This window comes from Electrona antarctica, assembly GCF_951216825.1.
Source record: "Electrona antarctica genome assembly, chromosome: 15".
In the NCBI taxonomy this organism is placed as follows: Eukaryota; Metazoa; Chordata; class Actinopteri; order Myctophiformes; family Myctophidae; genus Electrona; species Electrona antarctica.
Window position 1 is genome coordinate 39,566,299 of NC_136796.1, and position 17,875 is coordinate 39,584,173.

Below are 17,875 nucleotides of genomic sequence, written 5' to 3' on the forward strand. Positions count from 1 at the left end.
ACGAGTCTCCCCGGAAGTGATCACGTTCCTTTTCCTCCGCCGCCTGAAACACGAGTTGGTCATCTTTTTCTCTTTATTGAGGAGAAACAACGATAAAGGATTGAGTGGAAACACTCCGGTTGCAGCGATGGTGAGCACATTGGAAAATGTCCCGGCGAATATTATGTTTACCAGGAAGGTGTTTTATGAATATATGGAGATAGTCGTAATCGGCTCCGGTTTATCCACCCCCGGCTACCGTTAGCCTAGCTCTGGTCCATAACGCATTGGACCAGAGCTACCGTTAGCCTAGCATGTGAGCTAACTAGACATTGACGAGATGCATTGCAGTCGACAGATGTTACAAGCTACCTACGTCGTGGTTGCTTTAATTTTAGTTCGTTAGTTTAAGTTAATAGCTGCCTTTGGTTGTTGCAATTATGCACAGTGTATTCAGTGTTGTCACCTGTGTTCATAAACACATGTATATGATGATATACATTTGTACAATGAATAAACAATGACCATTACTGTCTGGATCTGTAATGCTACCTTGCTATTTCACTAGCCTTCGATCCAGACCATCATACTGTAGATGCATTTTGTCGAGTCTGACTTTTGCTTTCGTATCAAGCAAAGGTCAGACTCGATAAAATACATATATGATGGTCTTGCATTTGATCCAAAGCTACTATTTCACATGGTTTGTTGTTTTGTTTATTTTAATTGGCTATTTTGCATGCCTTTATTTTATTCTGTAAAAAGGATATCTTTGAAAAACAAAGGGTCCCGCACACTGTCAGACACTTGCCAAAATGTTGCTCTTTTATTTTATTCTGTAACAGTGGTTGTCATTGATTGGTTGAATACTTAATCAAGTTTGCAATTAGTACAGTGGTACCACTGGTACGATTATTCAATGATGCTAAAAGGGTAACACAAAAGCCACAAGGGCTTGTTTTGTGGTCCTGTGTATTCAATTCAACAAATTCATCAATTCATTCATACTGTCTCAAACTGTCTTTACTATTATTATTGTTTGATTATTTGAGCATCCCCTTAAACCATCACAACATATTCTCCCTGAGTGATGCTGACTTATTGTATTTTATTGATGTGTTTTGAAACTCAGTTCGGGAACTTCGGGTAATTCAGAAAAGGTAGCTGGCAACTTGATGTATTGCGATAATCTTACAATATACGCCACCCATCAAAAACAACCATACACACAAACATAAAATCTTGTATATGCCAGTCACAGATTTTTTAAATTGGATTCATTTTTTGATCGTTTACAGATTGAGATAAATGTTCATAACCAATATTAGACCAAGAACAGAACATTTTGAGTGCCCTTCAAGTTCAGATTAGCCAACGCAGGGAAGCTGGAAATACCTTAACTAAAAATGCCGGGACAACGCTCCACACATCCCAAACTCTTCTCCCTTCTGGCTCAAACTATGGAATGCACTTCCCATTGCAATCAGAACTGCAGTGCAGACTCACTCCCAATCTTCCGCCGCAGTCTGAAAACCCACCTCTTCAGACTCCATCTTATCCCGTAGCACAACACACCTAGTCCCAACGACATTACAGGAGTATGCAAAGGCTCAATTTATCTAATTTAGATAGCAATTTATGTAGATATAGCACTACTATATAGTATATATATACATAGTTTCATTATATTATAGATATTCCACTGTTAGGTTCTCAGCTTACATTATGATTCATGATGACGATTTTTATGTATATGATGTATTACCATGTTTTGGTCTTGCTTACTATAAATCGCTCTGGATTAAGAGCGTCTGCTAAATGCTTAAATTGTAAATGGCTAGGTGGCAACCCTAGTACTGCCATTTGAAAAACACTGCCCTAACACATACTGTTGTGACTGTGAGTTACTAAGAACGTTTTGTCTGCTCTTATGATTCGTCTCCCACAGAAACCCATTCTGCTCCAGGGCCATGAAAGGTCCATAACGCAAATCAAATACAACAGAGAAGGGGACCTGCTGTTCTCTGTCGCTAAAGACACAGTAAGTCAACAGTACTTGCATGGAAAGACCAACAACACCTTTAGTCGCTTTTTGACATTACTTTTCAGCACTTTTCCACTGCATGGTCTTGACTCGTTTGGTTCCTGGTCTTGAGAAGCACAAAGTTATTGATATTGGTATCTGTTTCAAATAAATCAATATCGTGTACGTGTATCCCTAGTTAATGCTTGTCTTCTGTCTGACCGCTATGTCTTTGTTGAATTTTAGGTAGTCAATGTGTGGTACTCTGTCAACGGAGAGCGACTCGGCACCTTCAACGGACACACTGGTGCTGTGTGGTGCGTCGACTGCGACTGTATCCTATTCACATCAAACTCACGTTGTTCACTGTTGTCTGGAACACTGTGTGTGTGTGTGTGTGTGTGTGTGTGTGTGTGTGTGTGTGTGTTCGAGCTAACAGCTGAGCGGTTCTGTGTGTGTGTGTTTTTTTTTGAGAAGACGTTTCATTCCCTAACATGACGCTTACACAGGGGACACTAAAAACGTGTTGACAGGGTCGGCTGACAACAGTTGTCGACTATGGGACTGTGAGACTGGTAAGTTGAAATGAGCTAAAGGTTTTGCATGTGTGTGTGTGTACTAATATGTATATGGTTTCTATGTAGAGGTATGCATCTGCATATAGTTTTGAATAACTGCCTTTGTTTTAATGTCATGCTTGCCTTTATTAATTTAATTCTTAATTGACTTTCTAATGCATAATAATGTTACAAATAAGGGTCAATCAAATTTTGTTGTATGTATGGCTCACCACCTCGTCTGGGGTGCAGTACTTAGTTTAGACAGTTTTTGGTTTAGACTAGTCATTGGTTAGACCAGTCATTAGTCCTACAACTACAACCTATCTCAAACCCTCACCCTAAACCTAACCCCCCACGGGGCAGCTCACCTAAACCTAACCTTAACCCATGTCTAACCAATGACTAGTCTAAACTAAGTATGCACCCCCCTCGTCTGTCCTCAGGCAAACAACTAGCGCTGTTCAAGACCAGCTCGGCAGTCAGGACGTGCGGTTTCGACTTCAGCGGCAACATCATCATGTTCTCCACAGACAAACAGATGGGTTACCAGTGTTTCCTCAACTACTTCGACTTGAGGGACCCACAGCAGATCGGTACGACATTACACTCCACCTCCAATACGTAGCGCTGCCTGATGTCATTTCAGAATGATGCAAGTTTGTGAGCTTTGTTAAGGGTGTGTTTGTGTGTCTCTATATGTCTCTGTAGAGGACAACCAGCCCTACCAGACGGTCTCCTGCAGTGATTCCAAAATCACCAGTGCCGTGTGGGGACCTATGGGAGAGTATGTCATCGCCGGACACGAGAGCGGAGAGATCAACCAGTTCAGCGCCAAAGTATGCACACAATCTGTTTGCCAAAATGTGGATGACGTTTTATCCGTTGAGCTACCTACTATATAAATGGATAAAATGATCTTTATTTATCCTGAAATTTCCGGTGTTTAAAAAAACTGAAATTCAGGTGTCATAGCAGCACCGCAGTAGGCATGAAAGAATGATGACTGATACAGGTTAGATTAGAGAGAAATAACAAGTTTGACATTTCCATCTATACTTGGACGGACTGGGTTGGTGTAATGTCTAACTATTCATAAATTAAGTTATCAATATAATTATATACTGTATATGTATGTAAATATAAAGCTATCGCATTGTCGCATGAAGTCCCTGACTCTACTGTTTGTGTACCTTAAGACTGGAGAGATCGTGAAGACTTGTAAGGAACACACCAAACAGATCAACGACTTGCAGCCTTCCGTGGACCTAACCATGGTCATCAGTGCATCCAAGGATAACACCGCCAAGGTACCAACCAACATAGCCTTTTCTTATTTATCCACACAGTAATGTCATGGAAAATGAACGCTAGCTACAAGCCAAATGCTGGCTGGTAAATGTGACTCTAAGTACCATCGACTCTGGTTGGGTACCTGCCAAAGTGGGTGGCATTTGGAGAGTTTTAAAAGATCCATTTGGCTTATTAAGACTAGTGGCAGGTGCTATTTGGAATCCATCAGCTGCTTTGGCCAGTGGTTGAAAAAGTGTGGTGTTTAAAATAGCACGTTATTCAAATGAAGTTGTAGTTGACATTCTTGGAAAGAAACAATAAAGCACGCACATCCACTAACTAAAACGCCAGGTGCTGGGCCGAGGTAAATAATAGAAAAGAAAATAAGGTCCGCACACTGGACTGAGCTCCAAATAAGCTTAAATATTTATTCTTTACACCACGGTGGACATGACGTTTCGAGCCTCACGGCTCGTCATCAGACGATGAACGTCTGATGAAGCTTATTTTCTTTTCTTGTGGTTGACATTCTTGTCATGTTAGCTGTCTAATAAGGGGACAGTTTGGACCTGAAACGCCAGGGATGAGAACTGCAGCTATAGGGCAGAGCATTTCATGGGTTTCCCTTCATTTGTTTCCCTCCCAGCTGTTTGACGCAACATCTCTGGACCACATCAAGACCTTCAAGACGGAGAGACCTGTCAATTCCGCTGCCATCTCACCCACCATGGACCATGTAAGAACAAAGCTCACAGATTGAACACATTTACAAGCAAATGTACACGCTCACATGGGACATGGGAACCATGTTTTAAGAGACATTGTGACAAATAAGAAGTTCATAGAATGTAGAATTTGGTGCGGACAGTCCAGCGAACCAGTGATTAACGGTTCCCCTGATTAACGATGTTTTGAACAACATTTTGTGCAGAATCAATTCTAAACATTTTGGGATTTTGTTTGTTTGTAGAATATTACAAAATGGCTTATCTGCAAGCTCACAACACGTCACAATGTTAGGCGTTCTGCTATTTTAAAGAATTTTAGAATTCACCTGTAATGCCACAACAAAACTGTCAGGGAAAACATCGGCTGCATAATTATCAATACAGATGTCGTCAAAAAAAAAAGTTGCATAATGGTCAATCTGCCAGACTGATCTGATTATTGATCTGTGACTCTCGCCACTGACCATTAAGACTTTGGGTGTGTATGTCTCTTTCAGGTGGTGATGGGTGGTGGACAAGAGGCCATGGAGGTGACCACTACCTCCACAAGAATCGGAAAGTTTGAGGCCAGGTAAGGACATGCACCAACTTCATGTCGATGGCCATCTTCCCACCCTGGGCCAAACATGAAGGTCATTTCAGGGCTCTTAGGCCTTTCTGCTCTAAACTCAAAATGGGACCCATGGTGTCCATGACTCCCACGTAGTTCTATTTATGAGTGAAGCTGGGATCTTGTTGTGGTGTAGACTGTCAATTTCCAAGCTGATCAGCTTCAATTGCTTGTTTAACTAGAGCTTCACTTGTGATGTTGATAGGTGTGTAATCAAGAAAGACTTAACCCATTCAGGCCTGACGTCGAAATTAAAAGAAAAAAAAATCGGAAAGATTTGAGGCACATTTTTAACGATTTTTCAAAAATAGCAGACCTACAAGTTCATATGAGCTTGTAGATCTGCTATTTTTCAATAGCTAAATTATAACATAATGTATGTAACCACCAAAAGGGGTTCCCGCTCAAAATGGGTTAATAAGCATAGCTGGCAAGATACTATAACTGACATTCATGTCATCACCAGAACAGATCAGGCATCAGATAACAAATAAGTAGTGATCTGAGCTGTAAATGATCAGGGTGTGAGACGGTTGCCTGACTCGGACAATAAACCTTTTATTTTTGAGCGGTGCAGCTGCTCCTATGCACAGATCTGTGTCTGTTCGTTTAGCACGTAATATGCACATATGACTGGACATCGTGATGAAAGGCACCGCTCACTTCACAAGTGTGATTTTTTTTTTTTTAAATGTGTTAACCCATTCAGGCCTGACGTCGAAATTAAAAAAAAAAAGTTTTCTAAATCATGACAATTTTCGGAAAGATTTGAGGCACATTTTAACGATTTTTCAAAAATAGCAGACCTACAAGTTCATAGCGCGCCACTCGGTGGCGCGCTATGAGCTTGTAGATCTGCTATTTTTCAATAGCTACATTATAACAATGTTTAAAACACCAAAAGGGGTTCCCGCCCCAAAATGGGTTAATGGTTAATGTGGTTAAACGCTAACGTGACATGGATGTGTTCCAGGTCTCAATGGATTAACACAGATTGCAATATCACCTCACCATAAGTCGCTGCCACTAGGTGTCGCTATAGTTATGGGCCTTATGAGGTAGTAGTGGTACCACTGTTGAACAGTGTTTATATAACCACATTAACCCTGGGCATGTTGTTTTACCCTCAGGTTCTTCCATGCAGCCTACGAAGAGGAATTTGGCAGGGTCAAAGGTCATTTCGGCCCCATCAATTGTGTGGCCTTCCACCCTGACAGCAAGAGGTAAGACAATTCTGTACAAATAAGAAGTCATCTATGGCAAGTCCATGTAGTATTGTGATTGTCTCTGTACTGATTTTTTTTCCTCTCGGTATGGTTTACAGTTACGCCAGCGGAGGAGAGGACGGATACACAAGGATTCACTACTTTGACGCATCGTACTTTGACTTTGAGCTGGAGGCATAAAACACAAAGGAACTTCATCCTCATAGCATCGTCTGTAATCAACTCTACCCTCCCCATAGTCAAACAGCCCACACCTCCAACAAAGTAGACGCGTTTACATAGTCTACCCTGACCACCTCTCCTCATCTCCTTCCCTTCATGGGAACTGATCTGACATTGCAGAACGTTGTCATGGCGGAGAACAGTCCGGGACTTAATTTGGCCCGTGTGACTCTTTTAGATCAGTGCAAATGGAGAAAAGGTGGCAAGAAGAGGTGGTCAGGGTGGACTGTGTAGAATCTACACATTTTCATTCGTCTGTGTATAATGAGAATGTTCCACTGCTTCAATGGGCAATCATTTAACATCACTAAAGAATACCATAGCCGCTTCAGTACATTGATGGCTGTTTTGTACCATGTCAGACTGGACTTAACCCACAATACCAGAGTGTATTTAATTTGATTATGCAAATAAAATGACAGATGAAATAACCTTGAAGTTCTTTATTTTTTATAACAAAGTCAATTATGATAATACATTTAACAAAAGAACGCCAACAACCACATGTGGAGGGCAAATTTCCAGCTGAACTGTCTCCACCTGTTAATGCATAACGGTACAAAATATCTAGAACACAGGTCACTCGCTGCCCAACATCGTCCTCTGAAGAGGTGCACACCCATTCATACCTAACATACAAAACTCAAGAAACTGGTTGGTGGGGGGGAACACTGAGCAGATATTCATAGGAAGACAGGCTAAAACGTATTTTTTTCATTATTTAAAATAACTTAACTAAAAAGACAAGTTAAGGGATTGCCTGGAAAGTGTCTGGCTGCTTCTGAAATGAACCTGCACAAAGGGAGCGTGATATATACACATGCAGAAGGCAGACATTTTTAACATGCATTCACTGATTAAACTAACGCAACAACAAACAGCTGTTCATCAAATGCTGGTTATTCTAACAGTATCATGTTATAAACTAAAAGCCTTTTTGCATGTCAGCTCTAGGCTTAACTTAGACTGCAGATTTTGAGGGTGAACTCTGATTTGAGTCACTTTTGTATATTGTCATGTATCATAAACATGATGGGGAACAGTAACTCAGGATATTTTTGCCTGGCTTGAATAGTGTCATTTTTCATTGTCTTTAACTGCTTGGAACTGCCAAATGAATGAGTTTACCTCATTTGATAGATTCTGATAAAATAGTGCCAGGTAAGCTCTCGATCAGTAAAGTATGCTACGTTTATTAATTTTAATACTTCACTTTCTGACACCGAGTGCCCAATCCACCTGGCTCTTCAAACAAACACTATACGTGGCAGGTTTTTTTGGGGGGTAACAACACAGTAAAAGTCCAGTAGAAAATAAGTCAGTCCTTTACATCATTGCAGTACAAGAAGAAAGGAAGGGGAAGGTGGGGTCTTCTGGACGATGATGTCCTCTTCAAGTCGTCTTCACCTCTTCTTTTGGTCTGGAACACAAACAAAACCATATTTTAGAAACAGTTGATGGATGCCCTGACTTCATGGTGGTGTGTGCAGGATGCTTAGGGCCGATTCATACTCCTATTTTAGAGCTGAATAAAAGTCGGTTCGGCTCTGTAGAGCCTACAACGTGACGTCATTTGAGGTTCGGGGGGGCAGGTACCGTCCTAAAGTCGGCTCTTCGGTGCTACTGAAAATTTCTGACGAGCCGAAATCATTTCGGCACTACAGCGCCGAAACAGCGGTAAAATAGGAGTATGAATCGGCCCTTAGTCTTGATAGCTTCAGCTGGTATCATTTTGATATAGTGAAAGTTTCTTACCCTGATGTGTCCATCTTCTCCTCCTCTTTCTCCTCTTCTTTAACTTCTGGAAAATTAAACGGGAAGGGTTATTACACAGTGCATGATCATGTGAAACAGGATGATTACAGCTGCAACGATTAGTTGTCGGCTTAAATTAATCACCAATTATTTGGATAACTCGTTTGAAAAAGACAAAATGACCCCAAAAAAACATTTTATTAAATGTGAATAGTATGTTTTCTTTACTCCTAAGCCAGTAAAATATCTTTGGGTTGGGGACAAAACAAGGCAATTGGAATGTTTCAGTTTTCTGACATTTTATAAAAGCAACCAAACAAGTAACCGAGAAAATTGACAAAGATAATTGCTCATTGCAGCCATTAACATAACAGAAATGGTTATGGCCCCTTCTTACCTTTCTTTTCCTCTCCTTCCTTCTCTTCCTCCTTTTTAACTCGTTTGGCCTTCTTGTGATTGGCTGCGTTCCTGCGGCCTCCTCCCTGGCCTTCAGCCTCGTCCTCAGAATCTGAGAACTCCTCCTCACACGCTATCCTCTTGTCATGAGCACGGACTGAAACAAAATACACACACACACCCTGTCAGGTCTTCACCACCAGCGCTGCGTGTTGCTGTGTTCTACCGCCTTCTACTGTGGGGTCGGTATGTGCTGGGCGTTGCCATATTAACGACGTGCTCAAACAAAATGTAATATTTCACTGACTGACTCAACAGATTCATATCTAATGAAGGATATATTGTCAATAGCAATATTTTCTATATGCATTTGTTTTAGATTATATTCATCACGCTGGACAACTCAAAACACTGAACAGAAATAATAAATCTGTATGTTTTCTCAATATAAATAGATCTATCCACTTCTCTCCCGTATTGTTTAAATACATAAATAGTGACAATTCCATAACGATGACTACAACTTATGAACACTGTCTTACTGGAGACGCGTTTGTCAGGGTCCTCGTCTGCGTCCTCGTCTGCGCTGTCCGGGTGCGGCGCGTCCTCGGGGATGGCTTGCATCTGGACTCCGGGGGCGTGGGGAAGCATGCGCAGGTTCTCAAACAGCCGCTGCTTGATCTTCTCCAGGTACTCGTTGGTGTTCTGGTTGGTCATGTTGGACGGGCTGATGTGCAGCTTGAAGTCGGGCCCAAAGTACTCAAAGTAGTCGTTGTACGGCAGCTCGTTGGGGATGGAGCAGTCCAGGGCCACGGCCGTCTCGTAGGTCCAGCAGCGCGCCACGTTGCGGATGGTGTAGCCGCCTCCGCCCAGCATCAACAGGGGCAGGTTGAAGCTCTTCATGTACTCCACACACTTGGCATGGCCTGGAACAACGAAACAACCCCACAGTGTTAGGGTCATTTGGCTTTGATTCGGATTCCCATGGAGCCCTCTTTTTCCACTCCACATTAAATATCTGGGATATAGCCAATCTACAAGCTTGATGAGCTTGTAGAACGGCCATTTTCACCAAATGTTAACCCCAGAATAGCGACACTAGGGTTCACAGGGAATACTTCCACAGGATGTCACATGAGCATGTTCATTTTGGAAGGAAAAACTAATTTACAAACGAGCATTAGTGCATCGGTGAGTTGTGTATTATTCTATACCCTTTATGGTGAGGTTGAAGCAACCCAATCTGTCCCCGGAGAGAGAGTCAGCTCCACACTGGAGAACCACTGCACTGGGTTGGTACATCTCCATCACTTTAGCCATGATCTAAAATAAAAAAATACACGTTTGAGAAACAGACATCGTTTTCTTTTCACATTGGTTTTGAAAAGAAAGACAGATACATTTATAATCGTAGTGATTGAAGCAGACTTACAGGTTTGAAGATGGCCTCATAGGACTCGTCATCGATGCCGTCCCTCAGAGGGTAGTTCACTGCGTAGTACTTGCCCTTTCCTGCACCGATGTCCTGCAATGCATAAGAGAAGGCCATTAACACATTTTGAGCTGAGATCAGATTCTAAAAATGTCTGTTTGAAAATAACAGTTTTCTGAAAAGGCTATGTTTCTATGTCAGTCGTTCTTCGATTTTTCAAAAATAGCAGACCTACAAGCTCGTGGCGCGCTATGAGCTTGTAGATCTGCTATTTTTCAATAGCTAAAGCATAACATAATGCTAACACCAAAAGGGGTTCCCGCCCAAAATGGGTTAACCACTTAGGCCCTATATGACATTTTTCTAAGACCTATACGGTGTTTGTATTTGTTGATGAAGACATGTATTTCAGTGTACATGTTTTGTGCCATGTACGTGCCCAGGACCTTTCCGTGTTATCTTTTTAGCCTTAATGTCTGACTATACCTCGCACCGTTTACATTTCAGACTAATAAAGTAATCGTTCAGAATTTCAGACCGGGGTCTCCCAGCAGGGCACTATACTTGGTATGCTCTTCCCCCCCCCCACTCAACCAAATCTCTTCTTCACCAGAAACAACGTATCTTCAAGCATACAAGACAAAGCTTTAAAGGCTGTAGTTGTGCTATTTTCGCCAAATTCGTGTTCACCGATTTTCACAGAATGTTCACCTACTATGACATGCCAAGAATAGGTAAGCTACTGTTTATGTAGTTAAGTCACACACACACACACACACACACACACACACACACACACACACACACACACAGACACACGCGCACAAATGGACACTTGTGTACACAACTTACCCTTAGGTCTCCAGTGCCTGGGAAGTACTCTCCATACTTGTGGAATGAGACAGTCATGACTCTGTCTGTGGTGTAGAAGGCCTCCTCCACACCATCTCCGTGGTGAATGTCTATGTCTATGTACAACACCCTCTGGTGGTACCTAGGGAGAAGATGGCAACATACGAGTATGAGTACACCGTAAACGCATCAAGGAATTTAAAGTGGAAAAAAACAGCCGGATCAGTTCTTACTTGAGCAGCTCCAGGATTGCGAGGACAATATCGTTTACGTAGCAGAAACCAGAGGCCTCGGATTTCTTGGCATGGTGGAGCCCACCAGCCCAGTTGATGGCAATATCTGTCTGCTGTTTGTTCAGCTTCACCGCCCCGGCTACGGAATAGCACAGAGTGTAACGTTCAGTCAAGAGACAAATGACAAATTCATTCTTCCATCAATTTCAGTTTAACCAGTGTTATAACTATAAAATAAAAAATATAAAATAAAAAGATAGAGAAACAGCACAATTTCAGAGTAATGGATGTGCATGTCTCCTGTTTTACAGTTTCGAAACTTGTCTATGACAGCTATACTTAATAGAAAAATATGTAAAGTAGTCCAATATATCTGATATTTATGTGAAACTTTAGTGGACGTTGGGAAAGAAAGACACAAACAATGAAGTCGTGATGTCGATTGTGTTTGATCAACTGAGACAGGAATGTTTGAAGAGGAATATGGTCAGAGAAGAGGTACAGAAGAATTGTGGAGAGACCTACCGACTGAGCCACCTGTTGAGAGCTGACAGAACTCAAACAAGCCATCAAACACAGGACAGTCCTCTCCTACGTTGACTGTGGATGGAAAGCACATAGCCGTTAAGTTGACGGAGGCAATTTTTCCAATGATAAATGATAAAATAGTCACTTAGGTGCCCCTCTGTCCCCCTCATAGACTGTGACAGACTGTATATAAATTGTGTAACATGTATCGTTTGTAATATTGATAAAACAAGTGTGATGTATGATTTACCGTCTAAAATATTAATAATAAATACATAATTAGTCTGACTCATTAGAAAAATTGGGGCTGTTTATGTGGTTATGTACTCACATCTCTGCATCTGTTTGCTGTACTCAGACATGTTGTCAGGCCGGATGGACCGAAGGAACTTGATGTAGTCATCACTGTGGTACTTGGTCATCTCCTCACCGTTGGCCTTGTGTGGTCGCTGCACACACAAACAACATGGAGGTTAAAGGTTACATTATCATTATTGGGATTTTTTTCCACTAATGCTTTTATTCTTAGTTTGTGTTTACATTCCCTTAGCCCCATTTGGAACATCACCCTCTCCGAGAAGAGGTTCCACAAGGAGCTATCCCGGTAAATGGTAAAATGGAAAATAGTGCATTTATATAACGCATTTATCCAAAGCGTTTTACATAGATCGTAGCCAAAAAGTAAAAGGTAGTCCCAGACAGAGACGAAGTGTTTTTATAATCGTCATGGGGCGCCCCTCCTCCCCCCGCTAAGTAAACCCCCCCCCCCCTCCTGCCGCCGCAACGGGGAAAAAAGTTGTTGTTTTCACCCTAAACCCAAGCATTTAGGTTCTAAACACTTATTTGTAACACTCTTTAAACGTGTCACAGTGTTTAGATTATAAGAGCAAGTTTGTTTAAATGCCATGATTGCAGCACTGAGTCACCTGGTAGGCTACTCCTTTTCATTGTGAACAAGTAGCCTAAGCAGAGTACAGCACTGTACCCTACCTGGCAGGTGAAAACAAGATTAGCATTTGAATGCCTGATCTGCATGTGTGACAGGCAACGCGGTCCACCCCGGGCCCGGACAAAAGAGGTGTTAACGTGCGTTCAGACTTGGATGGTTAGAGCTGCGCGATTACATACAATCGATTACATACAATCAATCAATCAAGTCAATGCAAAGGCGAGAATTGCGCGAACGGGCGCGGCGCGACCTGGCGCGGGACGAACCGACTAGGCGAATATACTGTACATATTCAGGTCTAATTCATCATGGGGGCTCGAGCCCTGCCTCCCCCACGGAGTCTACGTCACTGGTCCCAGACAACTACAGATGTTTACATTTTTTCCGTAAAGTATCTTCTTAGGCCGGGGTGAAACAAGCGCTTAGAATAGTCAAGTCATGTTTTGCCATGTTTTCCATTTCAACTCGGAAGAACCCCCCAGGTGCCAAATAGTACTGCTCCCGATTCCGCTACAATGAATAACGGAGTGTGAGGGTAACATTCCCTCCTTAAATTATGTAATCGAGCATAGCTGTATAATTGGGTCAATTGAGTTGCGTCGGTCCGCAAAAATCCCATTGCACACACTGCACGGCCCTTGAATGCGAAAAGACAGTGATTAACTGATGAGGAACACAGAGGAAAACCCAACTTTACGCACAAAACCGGGCTCTAGTTGAAACGTGGTCTTTATTTCATCCACAAGTGCCTGGCTGCGTGACATTTCGAGCTACATGCTTTTCAGATATTCACGCTTTCTTTTCATTGACTAATATCTGGCCAAAAGCCACCCTAGACCACAATGCATATCAATGCGTCGTGAGAGATTCCAAGGATGTACAACTTACATAGATTTCCATCTTCCTGTAAAGTCCATAGTTGAGCAGCAGGTTGTGGGTCATGCGGATCCTATGCGGTTTCATGGGATGGCCCTGTCCATAGTAATAGTTCCCCACGTCACCTTGATGAGAAAAAAACAAAATGGAAAAAAACATCAGCGGAATAACACACAGTTTGCTTAGGTAGCAATGCAAAATGTTGGTTAATGGTAATGTTACCACTACAGCCAGCTGATAACAGTTACTTATAAGAGTGGTTCTCAAACATTTTCATGTCAAGGAAATGCAAATTAATATCTATTTATTAGGCCACAGATCCCCACTTGAAAATGTTGTGCCAGGGACCCCCAGAAGAGCAGATTGATTGTGTCAAGAATTCTGTAAATTACTCCAGGTTTCTTTTTTCCACGAAGATTTTTCACAAAAACAAATCTAAAAGCGCACAAGTAAGTACAAGTAAGTATTCAAGCTGTTGATTAACTAATTTACCTGGGGACCTCACTTTGAGAATCACTGACTTCTAGTAACGTTCCCAGTAGCCTCCTCTTTTATTTTTGTTTGTGTTACCACTACCAGATCTCAGAGAACGCTGAGGTCACATGAAGCATCTCAAGCGAAGAAGATTGCAGTGTCTGCTTTAAATAGTGCTCAGAAAAAATGTCTATTCAATCAATAGCCTCAAGTGAAGTTCTGAACATAAAAACAATTCATAAATAGCCAAAAATATCAGGTTAAGTCTTTTGGACCATTCAAGACTATAATCGAGATGTATTTTTGAGGAGGGTTATCCCCTCCTATGCCCAGCTTTTAGTGTATGTGCTAACACAAACGTTGTCCGACCTACACAAACATTAAATCCCATAGACAATGAATGGACAATTTTGAGTGTTCGTGTAAACACAAACATGGCGTAACACAAACAAGACGATGGTGAGGACGCAAATTCTGATTGGCCGGAATGAGATGGTGTATGTACGATGTACGATGAAGAGCGCCCCTCATTTCACACGGGTGTGATTATTATTCTTTTTTTGATCGTGTCTGACTTTTGCTTTCTCATCGTCAGACTCGATAAAATACATCTATACTAGCCTTGATCCAAGGCTAAAGTCGGGTAAATAATTGATAAATAAAACACATGTTCTGATGCACATAAGACTGGAGTCTTCGTAAACTGGCCTTGGTCTATTTTACAAAACAATGTGGTGAATTTAGAGCCTCATCTTCTTCGGATTCAGATTAGTGAACTAGCTCTGGGCAGATTCCACAATCCGATCGAATATATTTAACCATTTACAAACCCAATATTAGCTGCTAGATGGTGGTACAGTACACATTGCTAACAGTTAGCTTACAGCAAACTCAATGCTAATGCTAATCAGGAGCACAAGCTAACGTTAGTGAACGAGTCAGCTAGCATGCTAACTACAGTTGCTAAACTAGCCGTTACTAGGCACCACTTTGAAAACGAAACCTATGCAATGTTCGGTCAATTTCTCCACGCGCTAAGGCTGCAACAAAGACCACAGTGGCTGAAATAAATACAAATAAATATGTATGTACTTACCATCATAATAATAGCAAACTTTCTTCTTTGTTCCTTGAGACAGCGCCATTTTACATCAATGATTACACTGTTCCGTGTTCGCCGGTTTCTCTCTTATTACTCTATGGTTTCTGCCGGGTAGAGTACAGGCACAAGGGAACGGAACTCGTGCTCAGCCCTGAACGACCAATCAGATGTGTCCTCGGAGCTGCTATCGACCAATCGGGAAGTCTGGGATCAAACTCTCTTTGCCAGTTGCAGATCCGTCCTGGAGCAGATACGGAACCGACCTGTGTGAGTGTATGTATACATACCATGAGTATATAAAGGATAGAGACCGAACTGGAGCACTAGCCCCGCCCCCAAGCTATTCATACATGTGAATAGCTTGGGGGCGGGGCTGAGGACTCTCAGGTCCACTCGAGGTGTGTGTGTGTGTGTGTGTGTGTGTGTGTGTGTGTGTGTGTGTGTGTGTGTGTGAGTTTAACGTCGTTTAAGACAAGCAGATCGCAAACGCAAAATGATGAGTGGGGAGTCATCCCTAGATTCATCCCATTATAAAAAAATCTAGAGTTGCAAATTGCGGCTAGCCGGTAGGCCTATATTGTAATTGTTATTGTTAGCACAGTCTACAGACCAAAGAAGAAGAAGAAGACCAAAGAAGCACAGGCTCTCTGCTTGTACCTCTATGAATCTTGAAAGTAAGTATTACCCCTAGGTACATAGAAGACTGTGGGGAGATGCAAATGTATTCTAAAGTAGGCTAGGGGTTATTTGGGGTAGGCCTGCATCATACATGTTGTAATGCATCAAACAGGCTGAGACAAAACAGCAAAAGCTTTACATCAACCATACACAACACAAGCTTCAAATGTATTACAAGCACTTTGCTTCAACTTTACCATGAGGCATCCTTATATTTGAGGGGCTATGTCTAGCTTTGAGAATCTGTGTAAACCCAAACATTGGAGACAAAAGTGTGTAAACACAAACATTGAAGACAAAAGTGTGTAAACACAAACATTGTTGGGTGGGAGATGTGCCATTGGTTGAGAATGAGATGATCATGTACGATAAGAGCGTCCTCACTTCACACAGGTGTGATTTTTTAATAATGGGTTGAATCTAGAGTTAAGAGTTGCAATACCCTCCATTGACAGCCAATGTCCAATCTGCTTGTATTAAACGAGCAGGATTTGAACATGCATGGTGCATCATTATCAGACCAAAATTTACCCGTCAACTTGACTGGATTACCACAGGTTTTGTAGCTATTTTTTAATATGGTCATGATTTCTTCAATATGCACACACATCATGAAAGTTAGTAATTTCAGTGTTTTGGAAAATTCTGCCTTGTCAGCATGGTCAACTGTCCTGGTGGATCTCAGGGCAGCTGCTCTTTTATGGCGGTTTTTAATTTGAAGGAGGGTATACGCCGGGTCACGCCTTTTGATGGCTGTTGGTAGGGCATTCCACATTTTGGTGGCATAGCAGCAGTAGAAGTAAAGTAAAGAAGCTGATTAGGAGACAGCTAGGAGTTATAACCTAATTTATTGTTGTCTCCCGTCCTTGTCACCTCTCCTCATCTAATTTCCTGTCCTCAAACTAATTCATAGACATCTACACTACATGGAGGCCAGAAGCCTTGGCAATAGTGATCCTGCCCTTTCAGCCACCCATGTTGAGGCGTTGGAGACTGCATGGAGGACTTTGTGAGAGACGATTAACACCTCAATGACCACCTCAATGACACCTCAAGCCAACCTTTTGATAACCTGGTAGGATTCACAAGAGAGTCTGAAAGTAATTATTAGCATAGCACTCATGCTCACCCATTGTCTTTAATGTCTTCTCACACCAATAGAGGGTATCTGGAAGTTATGCGGGAACGCCCACTGAGTGGCAAAAAACTACTTTCTAGTTTCTGCCAGCCCATTTATCCAAACAGAAAAGTCCTGTCTGATTGCATTAAACAATGTTAAACTCACCAACATTGCAGCTGTACGAAAAGCTTGAATTATCCTCTTTCTATCTACAAAGTTTTTGTTTCATAAAAATCCACCATAGAAACATTATGAGCTACTTTCTGTCAAGAAATGCCCTGCATTTGATTATTTTTCTAAGTGTCAGAGTTTGGAAGTGCTTGTTTTCAATAACGCACCATTTTGCTGCCTCCTGCATTATGTGACATTTACTCAACCGTCCTGTGATTTCCAACGAGTGCTTCCAAACTCCAACACTCTCTGCTCATGCTGCTCAATGTTTTGCCACTGGAAAATCATGCATGTGCATATAAAGCTTTTTTGAATTGATGTCTGTTGATTGGTAAATGCATTGGTTGCTCCAGTGCAGCCTGTGAGTAGAATACCAGACGACTCGGCCCTTTACCAACTCGCGCCCGCAAAATGTGTTAATGTAGTTAATTAACGGCCTGGGCTGTGGCTCAGCGGTCCGAGTCTGGCAGTGTGCCGCGGGTTCGACTCTCGATCCCGACGGCCTTTACTGCATGTCACTCCCCCATCTCTCTCCCCCATTTCCTGTCAGCCTACTCTCTGTCCCTCTATAAAAAATAGGTGAAAGCCACAAAAAAAACATTAAAAAACAGTTAATTTAGACCTTCTAGCAGTTCATTTCGTTTTATTAAACACATTTATTCCGTGTGTGT

The 17,875-nt window shown here is 42.0% G+C and overlaps 2 protein-coding genes and 1 long non-coding RNA gene across 3 annotated transcripts in view; 2 read left to right on the forward strand and 1 right to left on the reverse strand.

Annotated features, from left to right (window-relative positions):
* The first annotated feature begins 12 nt into the window (after positions 1 to 12).
* eif3i (eukaryotic translation initiation factor 3, subunit I) lies at positions 13 to 7,069 on the forward strand. The gene is made up of 11 exons (XM_079523180.1): positions 13 to 130; positions 1,928 to 2,020; positions 2,249 to 2,336; positions 2,512 to 2,577; positions 3,006 to 3,155; positions 3,271 to 3,398; positions 3,759 to 3,869; positions 4,499 to 4,588; positions 5,078 to 5,151; positions 6,321 to 6,413; positions 6,515 to 7,069. The coding sequence occupies exons 1-11, from the start codon at positions 128 to 130 to the stop codon at positions 6,594 to 6,596; spliced, it is 978 nt and encodes a 325-aa protein (XP_079379306.1). The 5' UTR covers positions 13 to 127; the 3' UTR covers positions 6,597 to 7,069.
* LOC306938844 (putative histone deacetylase 1-B) lies at positions 7,067 to 15,478 on the reverse strand. Its single transcript, XM_079523179.1, has 12 exons — positions 15,230 to 15,478; positions 13,672 to 13,784; positions 12,166 to 12,283; positions 11,832 to 11,906; positions 11,307 to 11,445; positions 11,074 to 11,215; positions 10,222 to 10,314; positions 10,004 to 10,112; positions 9,332 to 9,715; positions 8,791 to 8,946; positions 8,394 to 8,439; positions 7,067 to 8,058 (listed from the first exon to the last, which is right to left on the reverse strand). Exons 1-12 carry the CDS (start codon positions 15,276 to 15,278, stop codon positions 8,031 to 8,033), a joined length of 1,452 nt encoding a protein of 483 aa, XP_079379305.1. The 5' UTR covers positions 15,279 to 15,478; the 3' UTR covers positions 7,067 to 8,030.
* Positions 15,479 to 15,768: 290 nt separating this feature from the next.
* LOC306938426 overlaps positions 15,769 to 17,875 on the forward strand; it is a 74,238-nt gene continuing 72,131 nt past the window's right edge. The window contains exons 1-2 of the long non-coding RNA XR_013791722.1: positions 15,769 to 15,909; positions 16,827 to 16,988. This is a non-coding gene — a long non-coding RNA (uncharacterized lncRNA). The remainder of the gene's footprint in view (positions 15,910 to 16,826; positions 16,989 to 17,875) is intronic.